The sequence below is a fragment of the Chrysochloris asiatica genome, unplaced genomic scaffold (genome assembly GCF_000296735.1).
Source record: "Chrysochloris asiatica unplaced genomic scaffold, ChrAsi1.0 scaffold00035, whole genome shotgun sequence".
NCBI classification, from domain to species: domain Eukaryota; kingdom Metazoa; phylum Chordata; class Mammalia; order Afrosoricida; family Chrysochloridae; genus Chrysochloris; species Chrysochloris asiatica.
Window position 1 is genome coordinate 13,337,290 of NW_006408553.1, and position 16,149 is coordinate 13,353,438.

General features: G+C 36.8%; 1 protein-coding gene across 2 annotated transcripts in view; it reads left to right on the plus strand.

The window, feature by feature from the left end:
- WHSC1L1 (Wolf-Hirschhorn syndrome candidate 1-like 1) overlaps nt 1-16,149 on the plus strand; it is a 146,869-nt gene that overhangs the window by 51,047 nt on the left and 79,673 nt on the right. For both annotated transcript variants that reach the window (XM_006859953.1, XM_006859952.1), the window contains exon 2: nt 9,296-10,014. In XM_006859953.1, coding sequence (XP_006860015.1) covers nt 9,340-10,014 — 675 coding nt within the window. In that variant the 5' untranslated portion in view covers nt 9,296-9,339. The remainder of the gene's footprint in view (nt 1-9,295; nt 10,015-16,149) is intronic.

Sequence of the window (16,149 nt, forward strand, 5' to 3'; positions counted from 1 at the left end):
CAGTGGAGATTCTACCTTCCTCCATACCCTCTGGATCTAGGCTCCCTCTTGAAAGCTTGTAAGCCAGCCTTTGTAGCTCCCCCACTTTGGGTAGCCAATGTCCAAGTTGCCCATCCCTGTCTACTCTGTGTATGGAGGTAACTATTAATTCTTACAGCAACCCTTTTATTGTTGGTAAGTGCCATTGAGTTGGGTTCTGACACATGGGGACCCTGTATAGGTTTTCCAAGGAGCGACTGTTAGGTTGAACCATAGAACTTGTAGTTAGCACTGCAGTGCCTATCCTGCAGCACCACACCAGGACTCCAAAAATGTTTATGGGAACAGAAAGCTGCATCTTCCTCCCATGGAGCTGCCGCTGGACTCAAACTTCTGTAGAGATAATCCTAAGTATCTGCTGTTTCTGAATAAGGAAACTGAGGTTTCAGGAGATTGAATAAATTGAGTAATACCACTTGGAGGGGTCTGAACCTAGCAGTTCATGCCTGTGTTTGTACTCTTGTACTCTCAGTGGCAGTGCTAACTAGGCAGACTCCTAATTATTTCACTAATATCTTATTTTTTTCTTTTCATTATCAAAACTGCTTTCTTGATTACATCAATATATTGTTGGAGGCAAAAACATGGGGTGGGGAAACACAAATGCTTGGCTTTGCTCACTCTTAGGCTTTCTAGAAAATATAACAATGTGGATGGATCATTTGGCTTATTGGTCAGAGTATATTGCCAATATTTATTGTAAGTTCTTACTGTGTTAGGAAGGAGTGGCTTTGTATTTTCAGTTAACTTCCATACCCCAGCCAAATCATTTGTTTTTCTTTCTAACTTTTTAAAATAAAAAGTATCAAACTTTCAGAGAAGGTGAAGAATATTACAGCAACATCTACATTAACCAATTGTAGATATTTTGTTTCATTTGCTTTTCTCTAGGTATATGTACTTTTTTATCTTGAACCCTTGAAACTTGTAAACACTATGATACTTACCTCTAAATATTTTAGCATGTATCTTCTAAGAATAAAAACATTCTCTTAGGTGAACATAGTGCCATTATCATGTCCTTGAAAATCAGTAATAGCTCCATTGTATAATAACCCATACATAGTCTAAATCCACCAGCCACTCCTCGATAACGCTATACAAGTTCTCTATGGGTCAGAACCGACTCAACGGCACTTAACAACAGTAGTCCTGGTGTGGTGCTGCAGACCTCAAGGTCTGTTTGAACCGTAATGTGGACAATCCATACTCGCCAGCTTTTCTTTGGAAACCATATACAAGGTTGCTACGAGTTGGAACAGACTCTACAGCACTTAACGGCAACAGTTGTCTCCTAAATGTCTTTATTTTAAAACCTAATTTATTTTATTGTTGAGAATGTATGAGGGGACTTCAAAAAATTCATGGTAAAAATGTATAGGTAATGGAATTTTCCATGAACTTTTGAAGCCTCCTCATACACAGAAAAACATGCACCAATTCTAACCAATCTCACCTTTCTTTTTGGGGTTGTTCTTCCCCTGTTAATATATATTTATTGTCCTTTTAGGTTCCTATCTAATCTTTTGAGTTGATGTTGTCACTATGATCCCATATAGATAATTCTCAAGGCTTTATGATCTTTTTACTAGTTAATAAAGGGTATTGTTTGGTTTTAAGACTTCAAGGGATATTTTTGTTTTAAGGTTTAAAGAATATCACAGGGCAATAGTCTCAAGAGTTCATTCTGCCTACAGAGCTTCAGGAAGTCTGGAGTCAAGAAAAATTTTAATTTCTATTCTACACCCTCCCCCTTTCTAATCAGGATTCTTCTGTGTAATCTTTTATCAAAATGTTCAGTATGGTAGTCAGGCTCTTTCCAATTCTTCTGGTCTCACAGCAATTAGCCATACATTCCATATACTTCTTCTATTTCGGACTCTCCTTCCTCTGTTGTTCCAGATGAACAGAGACCAATTGTATCTTGGATGGCTGCTTGCAAACTTTTAAGACCCCAAGGACCATGCAACAAACTTGGAGATAGAACAGAGGCACTAAAAAACATACTATTAGGCCAATTAATTGAGATGTGCCATGAAAACATGACCCTAAACGTCTTGTGAGATTTTTAGTTGTACTTAATCAGCTTCAGCAGCTACTCTTTTGTTGTTGTTGTAAATAAATCTGTCGTACAACTTTTGCCAATAGCTTATTACAGCAATTAAAATGTGTATCCCAACCCTAATTAATATATCTCCATCACCATGAATTCCCCCTTTTCCCCTTCTTCCCGCCCCTGCAACCACCAGTACTTTGTTCTCTATACATTTGTCTTTCCTTGTCTTTTTAAATGAGTAGGGTCAGTACAGTGTTTGCCCTTTTGTGATTGACTTGTTACTCTGAGGATAATGTCCTGTCTCCATTTATACTGTGGTATGTATCAAGACTTCTTCTCTCCTGCTGATTAAGTAGTATTCCATTGTCTGTATGACCCACATTTTGTATGTCTGTTTTATATGTATATAAAACAGATATTTGTGATTATTTCTCTTGTCTCATTTGTTTTTCTTTTGCTCAGAGACCTCAGTGAGTTCCCATTTTCTAGAAATGAATATAAGAATGTTCTTGCTATAATTTTACTGATATAATTATTTTTAGTTATATATTTTACAAATTGTTACTTCTTGCCCATACATGCCTTTTTGTTTCTTTAACTGGTATTTGGAATAGCAAAAAAAAATTTTTTTTCTATTTTGAAGTATCTTTTATAATTTATGGCATTTTATCTTGTTTAGAAAATCTTTGCCTAATCCAATGTTATAAGATTTTCTCCTATGTTTTCTTCTAAGTGTTTTATAGTTTTGGCTTTTATATATAGCTTTATTATTATTATTATTTTAAAGTTTTTATTGTGAATTGAGTGATAGTTTTCATGGGGGAACATCAGTTTTACAATCATCCTATTATATTCATTTCATTGCAATAATTACAATCTCCTGCATGCTTCATCATCCAACAGTATTTACTTTTTGGTTGTTGTTGTTGTTTTGGGGGGGAGGGGCATGTGCACCGAAACACTCAGGAATATATAATCATTCGAACAGCCAAAGGGCACACCCTGCAAGCCTGCATCCAGCCACCAGCACACATCCCCTTTCCCTCCATGAGTCTAGAGCCCTCAACTGCTCTGTCTCTCCATGTCATCATCTCTGATGTCACCGCTTGTCTGGTTAGGGCCCCACACTCTGCTCCTGCTATTCTCCCTTGATGGTCCCAGGGTCCTCCACTCCAGGACTGGAAGATTTTATAGGTCTGCGTTTTGTTGTTGTTGTTGTTTGGGTGTGCATGTATGTAATGGAAAATAAGAGTTACAGTTCTTTTTTTTTCCATTTAAATAATCAGTTGTTAGAGCCTCATCTCCATACTACCATTTCCTGTTGAATTACCTTGGCACCTTTGTAGAGGATCAGTTGACTATATAACTATGGGTTTTGGTGTTTTATTTGTTTGTTTACTTAGCAGATAATGGAGGTATACTAGCTATGAGCTGTTTGAAACAGGGGTTCTTTTATTAATTGAACAATATTGAATGTTTAGCTTTGAATAAGACATACTTGGTTCCTGCCCTTACAGAGCATGCAGTTAAGTAAGGGAAACAGATGTTAAGAATGCAAATACATGTTAGTATAATTACAAATGGTGATTAGTACTGTAAAGGAGTACTTAATGAAGAAAATGAACTGAAGACTTGGGAAGGCCTCACCAAGGATTATAAGTGTTACAGGCAGTGGCAGCAGCACATATGAAAATGCTGATTACAAGAAGGAGATTGTCACACTTGAGAGAATGAGAAGAAGCCAATGTTGTTAGAGAATAAATGAGTACATTAGAGAGTGTTGTTAGATGACTTTAGAAATGTAAGCTGAGGCCTGGCCTTGTAAGGGCTTGCTGGGCATGATAAGTTGTTTGTATTGTAATTGGTTACAGTGGGAAGGCATTAAAAGTTTTTCTTTAGTTTTTGCTTATTTTAATAAATAGTATAACCACCATCCAGATCAATAAATTTAATATAGCCAGCACTCTAGAAATCTTTCTCATGCTCCTCCTTCAGTATTTACAGCTCCCCTTTGTAAGGAACTGTAATTGTCAGTTTTCAGCATAGATTTGGAGTCCTGGTGTGACACAGTAGGATAAAGCACTGGACTACAAGGTAGGTTTGAACCTTAAGGTTCAAACTCACCAGCAGTTCCTTGGAAACGGTATACAAGGTTGCTATGAGTCAGAATTGACTCCATTGGCACTTAACAACAAGCATAGATTTAGTTTTAACTCTGTCCTATCCTTATAGAGTCTTGGTGTGGCACTGCAGGATAATGCACTGGTGGGTTTGAATTGCAGTAGCTCCTTGTAAACCCTACATAGGGTCGCTATGAATGAGAACTGAACCAATGGCACTTAACAACAACAAATTCTAATGTGAGGAGTCCTGGTGTAGTGCTGTAGGATAAGCACTGGACTGCTAACTGTAAGGTTGGTGGTTCAATCTACCAGACATTCCTTGTAAACCCTATACAAGGTCACTATGAGTCAGAATCAACTCAGCGGCACTTAACAACAAATTCTTATGCGAGAGGGCTTCAAAGAGTTCGTGAAAAATGGAATTAAAAGATAACGGAGCCATTTCATATGTGACTTAGTGGCAACTGTTTGCTGTCATTACACTAGTTTGCTATATAAATGGAATATTATATCTGCTTACTTTATGTAACCTGATAGAAGGTTTATGAGATTTGTCGAAATTTGGTATTAGGAAGCTTCATCTAACTGCTGTGCAGAAAGAAGCTAATGGCAAGAAATGTCTGGAAGACGTTGTCATAGGACAGAGGTGCCCAAGGCCTTGCCTGGGTCTTGACAGGGTGGTACACATGAAAGAACAAGTCAGAACTAGTTTTATGGCTTGACAGAGTGGATTCCTAACCTGGGAAGCTAGAAAAATGGGAGAAATGAAAATTTTTGGATAGTTTAAAAAGAAAGTTGAGCTGGGTAAGGGCTTGTGTGTTCCATGTTGAATGTATGATTCTAAGTTATAGTATAATTCTCCTTAGGTAGTTGAATATTCTCTAATATTGGATATTATGGAGAAGAACATTGGATTCAAAGTCAGGAGATTGACTTTTTATCAGACTTAATTACTAACTAGCTTTGTGGTCTTGGGAAAGTAAACATCTCCAGGGTGCATTGTAGTTATCTAGAAAAAAAAAAAGAAACTAACACCTGCCTGTCAGTCTTAACCGGGTTGTTTTGAGAATCAAATAAAAATGTACATGAAAACACTCTGTGGTTTGGGAACTCCTACATAATTGTGAAATCATGATGATATTTCCTTTCCTAGTTCACATTAAATTGTAATACTTGGTGAGGAAAAGAAGGAAAATATCAAACTTCTTAAAGATTTGAGCTTGAAATGAAATCAGTACCATTAGAAACCTTAGTCTGACTCCTATATGCTTGAAAAACCCTGTAGACTATAATTTGGGAAACTAATCTGGAAACTGATCTTGTATATGACAGTTATGTGAACCAAAAATGCAAGTTGCATCTTGTTAGATGTCAGTATTTAACTTGCCTTCAAGTTAGAAATATGAATGAAAGCATTTGAATTTGTTCCACATATGTTACAGAATTTTAAAACATTTCCTTTTTATGTCTGTTGCTGTCTGAACTATATACACTTTTGCCAAGAGTTAAAGTAGGGTAATATTTCAATTCTCAAAGTATATAGAGAAAAATGATCCCTGTAACATTTTTATCAGTCTGGTACATTTGTTCAGAGCATAGACTCTGGAACCAGACTGGATTGAATCCCAGTTCTGTCAACTAATTACTAGCTATGTAAACTTGAGCAAGTCATTTAACCTTTCAGTACCTCTAATATAGGATAAGCACTGGACTGCTAGCCACAAAGTTGATGGTTCAACCCTTGTGCTTCTTGGAAACCCTATACAGTTTACTATGAGCCGTAATCGACTTTACAGCACTTAGCAACAGTAACAAATGGAAAATAGTATTAGCATCTACTTGATGGCTTTTGGGGGGATTAAATATGGTAAAATATGTGAAGCAGAGTCCCTGGGTAGTGCAAATAGTTAACATGCTTAGCTGCTCATCAAAAGATTGGAGGTTTGATTCCACCTACAGGTGCCTTGGAAGAAAGGCCTGGTGATCTACTTCCAAAAATATCAGTTCTGCTGTGATACATATGAGGTCAACATGAGTCAAAATTGACATGACAGTATGTGGTTTAACCAGTATGTGTAAAGCACTTAGAATGGTTCCTGACGCGTACTAAGCACTATTTAAGTTTTAGTGGTGATTACTATGTTCTTTTGGTGGTAGCCATAAAATTTGTAATAGAAGAAACAAGTCTTTCTCTTTGAACTGATTGCTGCGAGAAACAGAGTGGTATAGTAATAAAAACATTGAAGTCACATATGTTTGGATTCTTGTTCTAGTTCTGCTGCTATTTGATTGAAGCAGAGGTCAATTAATCCATCTAAAACTCAACTTCTTTACATATGATTAGGCATCACTATACCTATCTTAGAGACTTGTTATGAGGATTTACTGAGATTATGTATATGTCTGACTCAGAATTGTCAAGTGCCAAGAGTTGGTTCAAACTCATAGTGAACCCTGTATAAGGTTTTTGAGGAGCGGCTGGTGAGTTTGGACTGCCCACCTTGCTTATCTTACAGTGACACACCAGGAGCCCTGGCCCAGAGTGGTGGTTATGTGCCGTGGAGTCGGTTCTGATTCACAGCAACCCTGCATAGGGTTTCCGAGGCAGTAAATCTTTATGGGGGCAGAAAGCCTCATCTTTCTCCTGCAAAACTTCTGGTAATTTTGAACTGCTGATCTTGAGGATAGCAGCCCAACTCATAACCACTATCCTACTGGAGCTACTTAGAGGCTAAGTAAACAAGAGTGCTCTCATCTCTCCCCTCCCACTGCCCTCCATTGCTAAACAATACATGCAGTTGGGTATATATATATATATATGTGTGTGTGTTCTTATTTATAATTTTAGAACTTTTAAATTTTTTGCCATTTATATGTGTTCATAATAGCAGAATAAACGGGCTGGATACAACATGAAAAATTTATTGTCAGCTTGTGTTTCCCCTTTCCCCTTGCCTTTTTACTCTACTAGTCTTATTATCAAGGAGCTTTGGTAGCGTAGTGGTTACGAACCGGGCTGCTAACCCCAAGGTCAGCAGTACAAACTACCAACTGTTCTGCGGGAGAACGATGAGTCTTTCTGCTCCCGTAAAGATTTACAGCCTCGGAAACCCTGTGCAGGGTCACTATGAGTCAGAACCGACTCCATGGTACTTAACAACAACAACAACAAGTCTTATTATCACTATTTTAAAGTCTTTAACTAGAACCAAGACAGTAGATAAGACATTAATCAATTATAAATTTGAACTGGGCTGTAGCTTCATAATCCTTCAAAGTACAGCTGTTGTTGTTACAGTAGTGAGAACCTACCTACTTAGAGCTTTCTGTTAGGATGGAATTATCAAAATATCTGGGCTGTCCATAAATTCTCTGCCTTGTGATGTGGACTTGTCAAACCCTATGACAAGACAGTGTGGTCTTATAGCATTTCCTGACAGATGCTTATTTCTATTATAACATTGCTACATAATGTGGTCATCTTTTAAGCACCTTCTAGCAGAGGTGAGTATAATACAGTGATACTCAACCAAGAGTATGTATTATAATTACATAGGATGTGGTCTTAATACTCATGCTCCAGGCTTATCCCAGATTCACTAAATCAGAATCTTCAGGTTATAGGCTCTGACCTGTACTTTTTGTAGTAGTGCCCCAGATGATTCTGCTCTACAAATCATTGAAAACTAGATACTGACAAGTGTGTACAGAATTAAGCACTCTTATGTACTACTGGTTTGAGTGTAAGTCGGTACAGCAGAGTTTTACAGTATCTAACAAAATTTCAGATTTGTTTAATGAAAATACATACATGTACAAAGACTTAGTTTTAAGAATGTTTATTGTAGACCTTTAATAATATAAATTGCAAGCAACTAATTATCAGTAAGTTGTTGTTAGGTGACATCAGTCAATTCCAACTGATAGTACCCTTTATAGGGTTTCTAAGGAGCATCTGGTCAGTTTGAACTGCCCACCTTGTGCCTCAAACCAACCTTGTAGTCCAGCACATTTAACCCACAGTTAACCCAAGTGGTCAAATGCATTATGGTAGTAGGTGCCCTAGTTGTTTATTCAGCCATTTAAAGAATGAAGTATATGTAAACATGCTGATATAGAATGATTGTTGTTGAGTCGTTTCTGACCCATAGAGAACCTATATGGGTTTCCAAGGAGCAACTAGTGAGTTTCAATCACCAACCTGGCTGTTCAAAATGACTGCAGTCCAGCGCATTAATCTACAGCACCATACCAGGACTCAATATAGAATGATAATATAGTATGTTTTGTTAAGTTAAATAACCAAGTCTTAGAAGAAATTTTATATGTAAATACAAAGAGAAAGATTTGGAAGAATACTTACCAAAGTGCTTACTATGGTTAGCTGTGGCATAGAAGAGTGGAAATAGTGGTTTAGGAAGAGGAATAGGCTCTTCACTTTTTAATTTACAATATTTTATTGTCTAATTACAAGAATAATCTTATTATTCTTGTAATTAAATTTTAAAAAACACTGGGCAAACCATGAATGATTTAAAAGATGCTTATATGGACCCTAATTTATGTGTCAGAACACTGCTTATTTTGCAAATACCAGTTTAACCTGCGATATATAATCTGGTATAACGATGTGGGTTAATGCGCTGGACCACAAGGTCGTTTGAAACACAGTTTTGGCAATTCAAACTCACCAGACGCTCTTTGGAAACACTATACTGGGTCGCTATGGGTTGGAACCAACTTGACGTCACATAACGACAACAACAACAACAAATATAACCTTTAGTTTAGAACACAGAAATGGCAAATTGTTTTCCCTTTTTAAAAAGAGGATACAAAATGTTGCCTAAGTGTTAAGTAATTAAGAGTTTTAAACAGATAAGCATTTAAATTAAAAGGTATTTGTCTTAAGTCAGAATTATATTGGTTACTTGTTTTCAAAATATTTAATATTTATGCACATCTAGACATCAAAATTAGGTTCAGAACATTTTAGTTTAATCTTTTTTTACTTGATTAACTTCTAGCCTGTGAGGATATTAATACCTATATTATTCCTCTGTTTTTAAATTTTTAGGCCCGATGAGAGAAAGGGAAAATTAAGGATGCTGGAGCAGAACAATGGATTTCTCTTTCTCTTTCATGCAAGGGATCATGGGAAACACAATTCAGCAACCACCTCAACTCATTGACTCCGCTAATATCCGTCAGGAGGATGCCTTTGATAACAACAGTGACATTGTTGAAGATGGTGGCCAGACACAGTATGAAGCTACTTTGCAGCAAGGCTTTCAGTACCCACCTACAACAGAAGATCTTCCACCACTCACAAATGGCTATCCACCATCAATCAGCATGTATGAAACTCAAACCAAATACCAGTCATATAGTCAGTACCCCAATGGGTCAGCCAATGGCTTTGGTGCAGTTACAAACTTTAGCCCCACTGACTATTATCACACAGAAATTCCAAAAACAAGACCACATGAAATTCTGGAAAAACCTTCCCCTCCACAGCCACCACCTCCTCCTTCGGTACCACAAACTGTGATTCCAAAGAAGACTGGCTCACCTGAAATTAAACTCAAAATAACCAAAACTATCCAGAATGGCAGGGAATTGTTTGAGTCTTCCCTTTGTGGAGACCTATTAAATGAAGTACAGGCAAGTGAGCACACAAAGTCAAAGCATGAAAGCAGAAAAGAAAAGAGGAAAAAAAGTAACAAGCATGATTCATCTAGATCTGAAGAGCGCAAGTCACACAAAATTCCCAAATTAGAACCAGAGGAACAAAATGTAAGTTGAAACATTTTTTTGAAAAATTTTGTGATCTTTCACATTTTTGAGGAGCCCAAGAGATCTTTTCACTTTTTATCTCTTCTAACATAAATATTGGTGATAATTTGTTCTAATCCTTAACAAGGTGTCTAGGATATTATTTTGAGTACTGAGTTAATGTTTGTTGAATTAAATAATGAACATAATTAGAATTAAATACTTCAAAAATATGTTACAATAAAAATCTTGCTACAGGTTTCTTTGTTCTAATAGTCTTGGTTATCTTTATTTGCTTATATCAATTCCTAGATTTTGAAGATAAAAATGAAAGGCAAAGGGAAGATGGTCAATTATATTGGTTTTAAAATTATTATTGTAGATCAGCTTGTTTTCCAGTATAGCTTAGATTTAACACTTATTACTAATGTGTTTACTATAAAAGAATTGGAAGTAATAGAGAAAATAATTGTATTAAAATCAGACATATATATTGATGGATGTATATATACTATATATTAGTATACATATGCTAATACCCACATACCCATAAACATATACATACATATATATACATATATATATACCAATATTGCTGTTGTTTGTTGTTGAGTACTGTCAAGTCAATTCCGACTCATAGCAACCCTGTATGGGGTAGTGAGCTTAAACAGCTGACTTTGTGGTTCAAACTAATCATGACATCAAGTGCTTATCCTATAGTGCCACACCAGGACTCCATATACTAATATATATACTAATATAATATATAGTGTGTGTATATATTTATAAACAAGCTCTGGTAGTGTAGTGGTTATGAATTGGTCTGCTAACCTCAAGACTGGCAGTTTGAAACTACCAGCTGTTCTGCAGGAGAAAGATGAGGCTTTCTGCTCCAGTGAAGATTTGCAGCCTTGGAAACCCTGTGCAGGGTCACTATGAGTCAGAACCGACTCCACAGTACTTAACAACAACAACATATATGTATATAGAGAGAGCGAGCTCTTGTACCGTAGTAATTAGGAGTCAGGCTACTAATCTCACAGTCAACAGTTTGAAACTACCAGTGATTCCGTGGGAGAAAGATGAAATTTTCTGATCCTTTAAAGTTTTACAGCCTCGGAAACCCCCTATACAGGGTTGCTATGAATTAGAACCGACTTCATGGCACAAAACCACCACTATATATAGCCACAAACAAACGTACACATACATATAGGCCCTAGCTCATATGAGTATCTTTTTAAAAAAATTTATCTTATATTAACTGTTCATTGAGTAAATGCATCAGTGGAAGCAGGGAGAGAAATTTATCTATAAATTATATTTTTGGATTAAAAACTTAAGTTGCAGTTTTTATAAAAGTCATCTTTTATAGGTACTTAAAATTCAATTCATATAGCCGACTTTTTTTTTTAATGTTTTATTGTGAATTGTGTGATAGTTTACATGGGAGAACATTAGTTTTACATTCATTATATCGTATATCGTTTCATTGCCACAGTTACAATCCCCTCCATGCATCATCAACCAACCAAAGAGTGTACCCTGCAAGCCTGCTCCCCTAACACCCCCCCCCCCTGGTTGTCAACACATAGCCCCTCTCCCTCTCTGGATCTCAAGTCCCCACAGCTGACTTTTTTATATCTAAGGGGTTCATAATGATTTGCTTAAAAGTAATAATAGTAGTATTGTTGTTGTTGTTCTTAAGTGCTGTTGAGTAGGTTCCAACCCATAGTGACCCTGTATATTGTTCCTAAGGAGTGGCTGGTGAGCTTGAACTCCCAACCTTGTGGTTCAAACTGACTTTGCAGTCCAGTGCATCAAACCCACAGTGCACCACCAGGACTCCTTTAGTAATATTGTTGTTGTTAAGTGTCATCGAGTTGATTCTGACCCATAGCGACCCTATATAGGGTTTCCAAGGAGCAGCTGGTAAGCTTGAACCACTGACCTTGCAGTTCTAACAACTTTGTAAGTCTAACGCATTAGCTCACCACGCCACACTAGGACTCCTTAGTAATATTGTTGTTGTGAAGTGCCATCTAGTTGATTCTGACCCATAGCGACCCTGTATAGGGTTTCCAAGGAGCAGCTGGTGAGCTTGAACTGCCGACCTTGCAGTTCAAATGGCTTTGCAGTCTGGCACATTAACCCACAGTGCCACACTAGGACTCTTAGTAAATTAGTATGTAACAAATCAATTCTATTTTGAAAAATTAGTTTTTAATCTTCTCATATATTTTGTGAATTGCAAATGTTTCTCAGTGATTTGGGGGGGGGAAGCATTTATATATATAGAGAGAGAGAGCTCTGGTAACGTAGTGGTTATGAATCGGGCTGCGAACCTTAAGGTCAGCAATTCGAAACTACCAGCCGCTTTGCAGGAGAAAGATGAGGCTTTCTACTCCCATCAAGATTTACAGCCTTGGAAACCCTGTACAGGGTCGCTATGAGTCGGTTCGACCCATAGCGACCCCGTATAGGATTTCTAAGGAGCAGCTGGTGAGTTTGAACCATGGACCTTGGAGTTTAAATGGCTTTGCAGTCTGGTGTATTAACCCACAGCGCCACACCAGGACTCCATAGATATATGTTATGTTTTGTTTTTTTTTTCCATTATAGTTGCCTGCTTTTATATCTGGAATGCCCGAATAAGTGAATTTGTCATCTTCTGTTAAAAGAAATGTTTGTTTCTTACCAGCTCACCTTTTTTTATCTTTCTTGCTAATTGAATTATCTTATTTCATGTAATTCAAATGTCACCTATTTTGGAGTAAGGGTCAAAGTGGTTCTAGACTCTCACAAGTCCCAGTGTGATGTCTCAATATATTTTATTTTTCTGTAGTTTCCTTATATGTTTACCAGATATTCATTAAGCACCTATGACGTGCTAAGAACTATTATAAGAAAGTATGAATGGCATTGAATGAAAAGTAAGGTGCCATCTTTCAATGTGCTTATGTTCTAGTGAGAGAAGCCAGAAAATAAATAAATATATGGAGCTCTGGTAGCGTAGTGGTTATTAGTCGGACTGCTAACCTCAAGGTCAGCAGTTTGAAACTAACAGCCGTTCCATGGGAGAAAGGTGAGGCTTTCTGTTCCCATAAAGATTTAAAGCCTCAGAAACCCTATGCAGGGTCACTATGAGTTGGAACTGACTCCATGGCACACCACCACCACCCATATACATATACATGTATACATACACATATATATACATATATAAACACACATATATATACATGTTCATATATAAGTTCAGCTAATGTTAAGTTCTATGAATACAATAAAGCTGAATGAGAAAAAGAGTAAACCAGGTCACTTTAGCTATTCTGGTGTTACAGTTTCATCTGTAAATGAAGGTTTTGTAGCTACACCTACTTCTCTCACTTATTGACTATCTCATTGTCTGACATTTTTTATTTTTATAACAGTAGTAAAAAATCTACTCTCCAACTATTTTGTGAATTAACAAATGGCAGTAATGAATGCCAACATATGAGGTATACTATGGCTATGATGAATAAGGTTATGTGTGACCTTAACTGGACCATGATTCTCATTGGTTTAGCAACTATGTAATGATGTATTTTGGCAGTGATGGAATGATGTTGTTGTTGTTTAGTACCATCAAGTTGGTTCCGACCCATAGCGACCCTGTACAGGGTTTCTGATGCTGTAAATCTTTATGGGAGCAGAAAGCCTCATCTTTCTCCCGCAGAACAGCTGGTAGTTTCTAACTGCTGACCTTAAGGTTCGCAGCCCGATTTGTAACCACTACACTACCAGAGCTCCTTATATAATGATGTATGATGTAGTCATCCTCAATTTTGTGCTGTAATGTGGCTATCCTCCATTTTTGTATAATGACAATTTTTGTGTAACGACCTGGTCTTTGGAATCTAACCAAGTCAGTAAGTGAAGAGTTGGGTGTACATGACTTCTGAAATACTTTTGAATTTCTAATGCCATCTATTAAGTATCCTTCACACCCTTCAAATACCCACAAACAAATATACACACACACATAGGACCTAGTCCTTATATTATCTTATATCTTATAAGGTATCTTATATTAACTGTTTATTGAGTAAATGCATTAGTGGAAGGAAGGATACTGTTTTTTTGCACTCCAGATATATCCATTGTACTATTTCTTTCTTATACCTGCACTGGAAAGATACAAGTTGCACTTTGTGGATCACAAAATACATGAAACTGAAATATGGTTTTAGCTTATAAGTTTCTGAGATGATCTTGCTTTTGCTTTGAGAGATGTGAGTATTTGATTTTAGGCTAAACATTTTACCTTTATTGATAAATCTCAAAGTAGAAAAAGAGTTACAAACAATCAGAAACACAATAAAGCAGTCTGTTTTTCATCTCTGCTTATGAGTACATTGACATTTCTAGTCATTGCATCCCAATGAGATTTTAAAGCCATTTATGCTTTTATTGGTTATCTGCTGTGCTTGACTCTTTATAACACTTCCACCATTTGTTAACTGACATAACTAGGGATTAAAATATTCAGATATAATTTAAGAATTTTAGTTGTTTTCTAGTGAATTATGCTGGGCATAATTTCATATTTGATTATTTAGGATCTTACAATGTCTTAGAGTAAAAGAACATCAGTTTTGATTGAAGACATAGAAAGTGGCATTGATTGCACAATTGCCTGAAAGTTGAGTTTAGGGAAAACCCAGTAGTTTTTCCTTGTTTCTATTTCTCTCTCCCTCTCTTTCTTACATCTCTTCTACTTCCTTTCAAAAAGTAAATTGAAGAGCTAAATTCTTGTTAGTTAAATTTTGATTAAAATTTTATCATACATTATTATTAGTTTAAGAGATGGGTACCATAAAAGTCCATTCTGACAAGGGAACTTTAAAACGAGAGCTCCCCAGGTGCTTTCTTTATCGTTCATGTCATGCTGTTGCTAAGCTGTCCAGATGACTGGTGATGTACACAAATTAATCTGTATTGTAACCTGATATATTTTTAATTGGGTTTCCTTGACCTGAAAAACATCTATACGGCTTCCTTCTGGACAGTAGCTTCAGTGTTAATGTTTGATAACTTTGTTCCTCCTGGTTGTAAATGGTGATTCAGCATTGTGGAGGGCATAGCTATGAAAAAGAATGCAGACTTCATCAGACAGGCTCCTCCCACCGAAAAAAGGTGTCTCAGGAGGAAGCATAATGAAACTGGTGGTTGGTGTTTATGTGCTGTGGAGTCAGTTCCACCTCATAGCGACCCTGTACAGGGTTTCCAAGGCTGTAAATCTTTACAGGAACACAAAGCCTCATCTTTCTCCTGCGGAACAGCTGGTAGTTTCGAACTGCTGAACTTGTGGTACACAGCCTGATTCGTAACCACTACACTACCAGAATGAAACCGGTGCCTGGGAAAACAGTCTTCAAGCTGGATATGCTTTTTTTTTTTTTAATGTGTTTCTTTAAAGCCCACTCTTAGGTTCTCTTCTGAGACAATAAAAATCTCATCTAAAATGATACAATTTAAGATTTCACCCGCTTTATTTATTTATGTATGTATGTATGTACTTGGTATACAATTATTTCTTCCCAATTCAGAGTTGTTTAGCTTGTTTAGTGACTGTTACATGGAATAATCTAAGTATTTTCAACAATGAGAATGTGTCCAAATTTCTAGGCAGCAGGAGACCTGAAATCACTACTGAAATTGTGTATTTTGTAAAGCTGCTTTAGTCGTTTCTCCTCCCGCCAAATTAGAAACATGTGGAAATGTTCTGCATTTCTTCTTCCTTGGCAGGTGTAATGCCTCAGGCATGTGAGTATAGGCCCTATTCAAACAACAGTCTGCTGACTGGCCTGTACTTCAGTGAGCTTATCCATGAAGGCTAGCCTTACTAACTCTTAGCTTGCCATTTCCACTTATAAAAAGCCAAATGGCTGGATCAGTTCCATTAACATTCAGTTAGAGGTGAGGTTTGGTTCTGTAGTCTCAGAGTATTAGGCTTTCAAATTCTTAGATACTCTTTTATAATGTTCTTTTTGTACATATTTCTTAGTTTTTCAGATAACTTAAGCAGCTACTCAGAAAGTAAAAGAATAATGTGTGGACATTTTATCCCCTTGAAATTTTTCTTTCAACTTTAATATTTACATATTGATC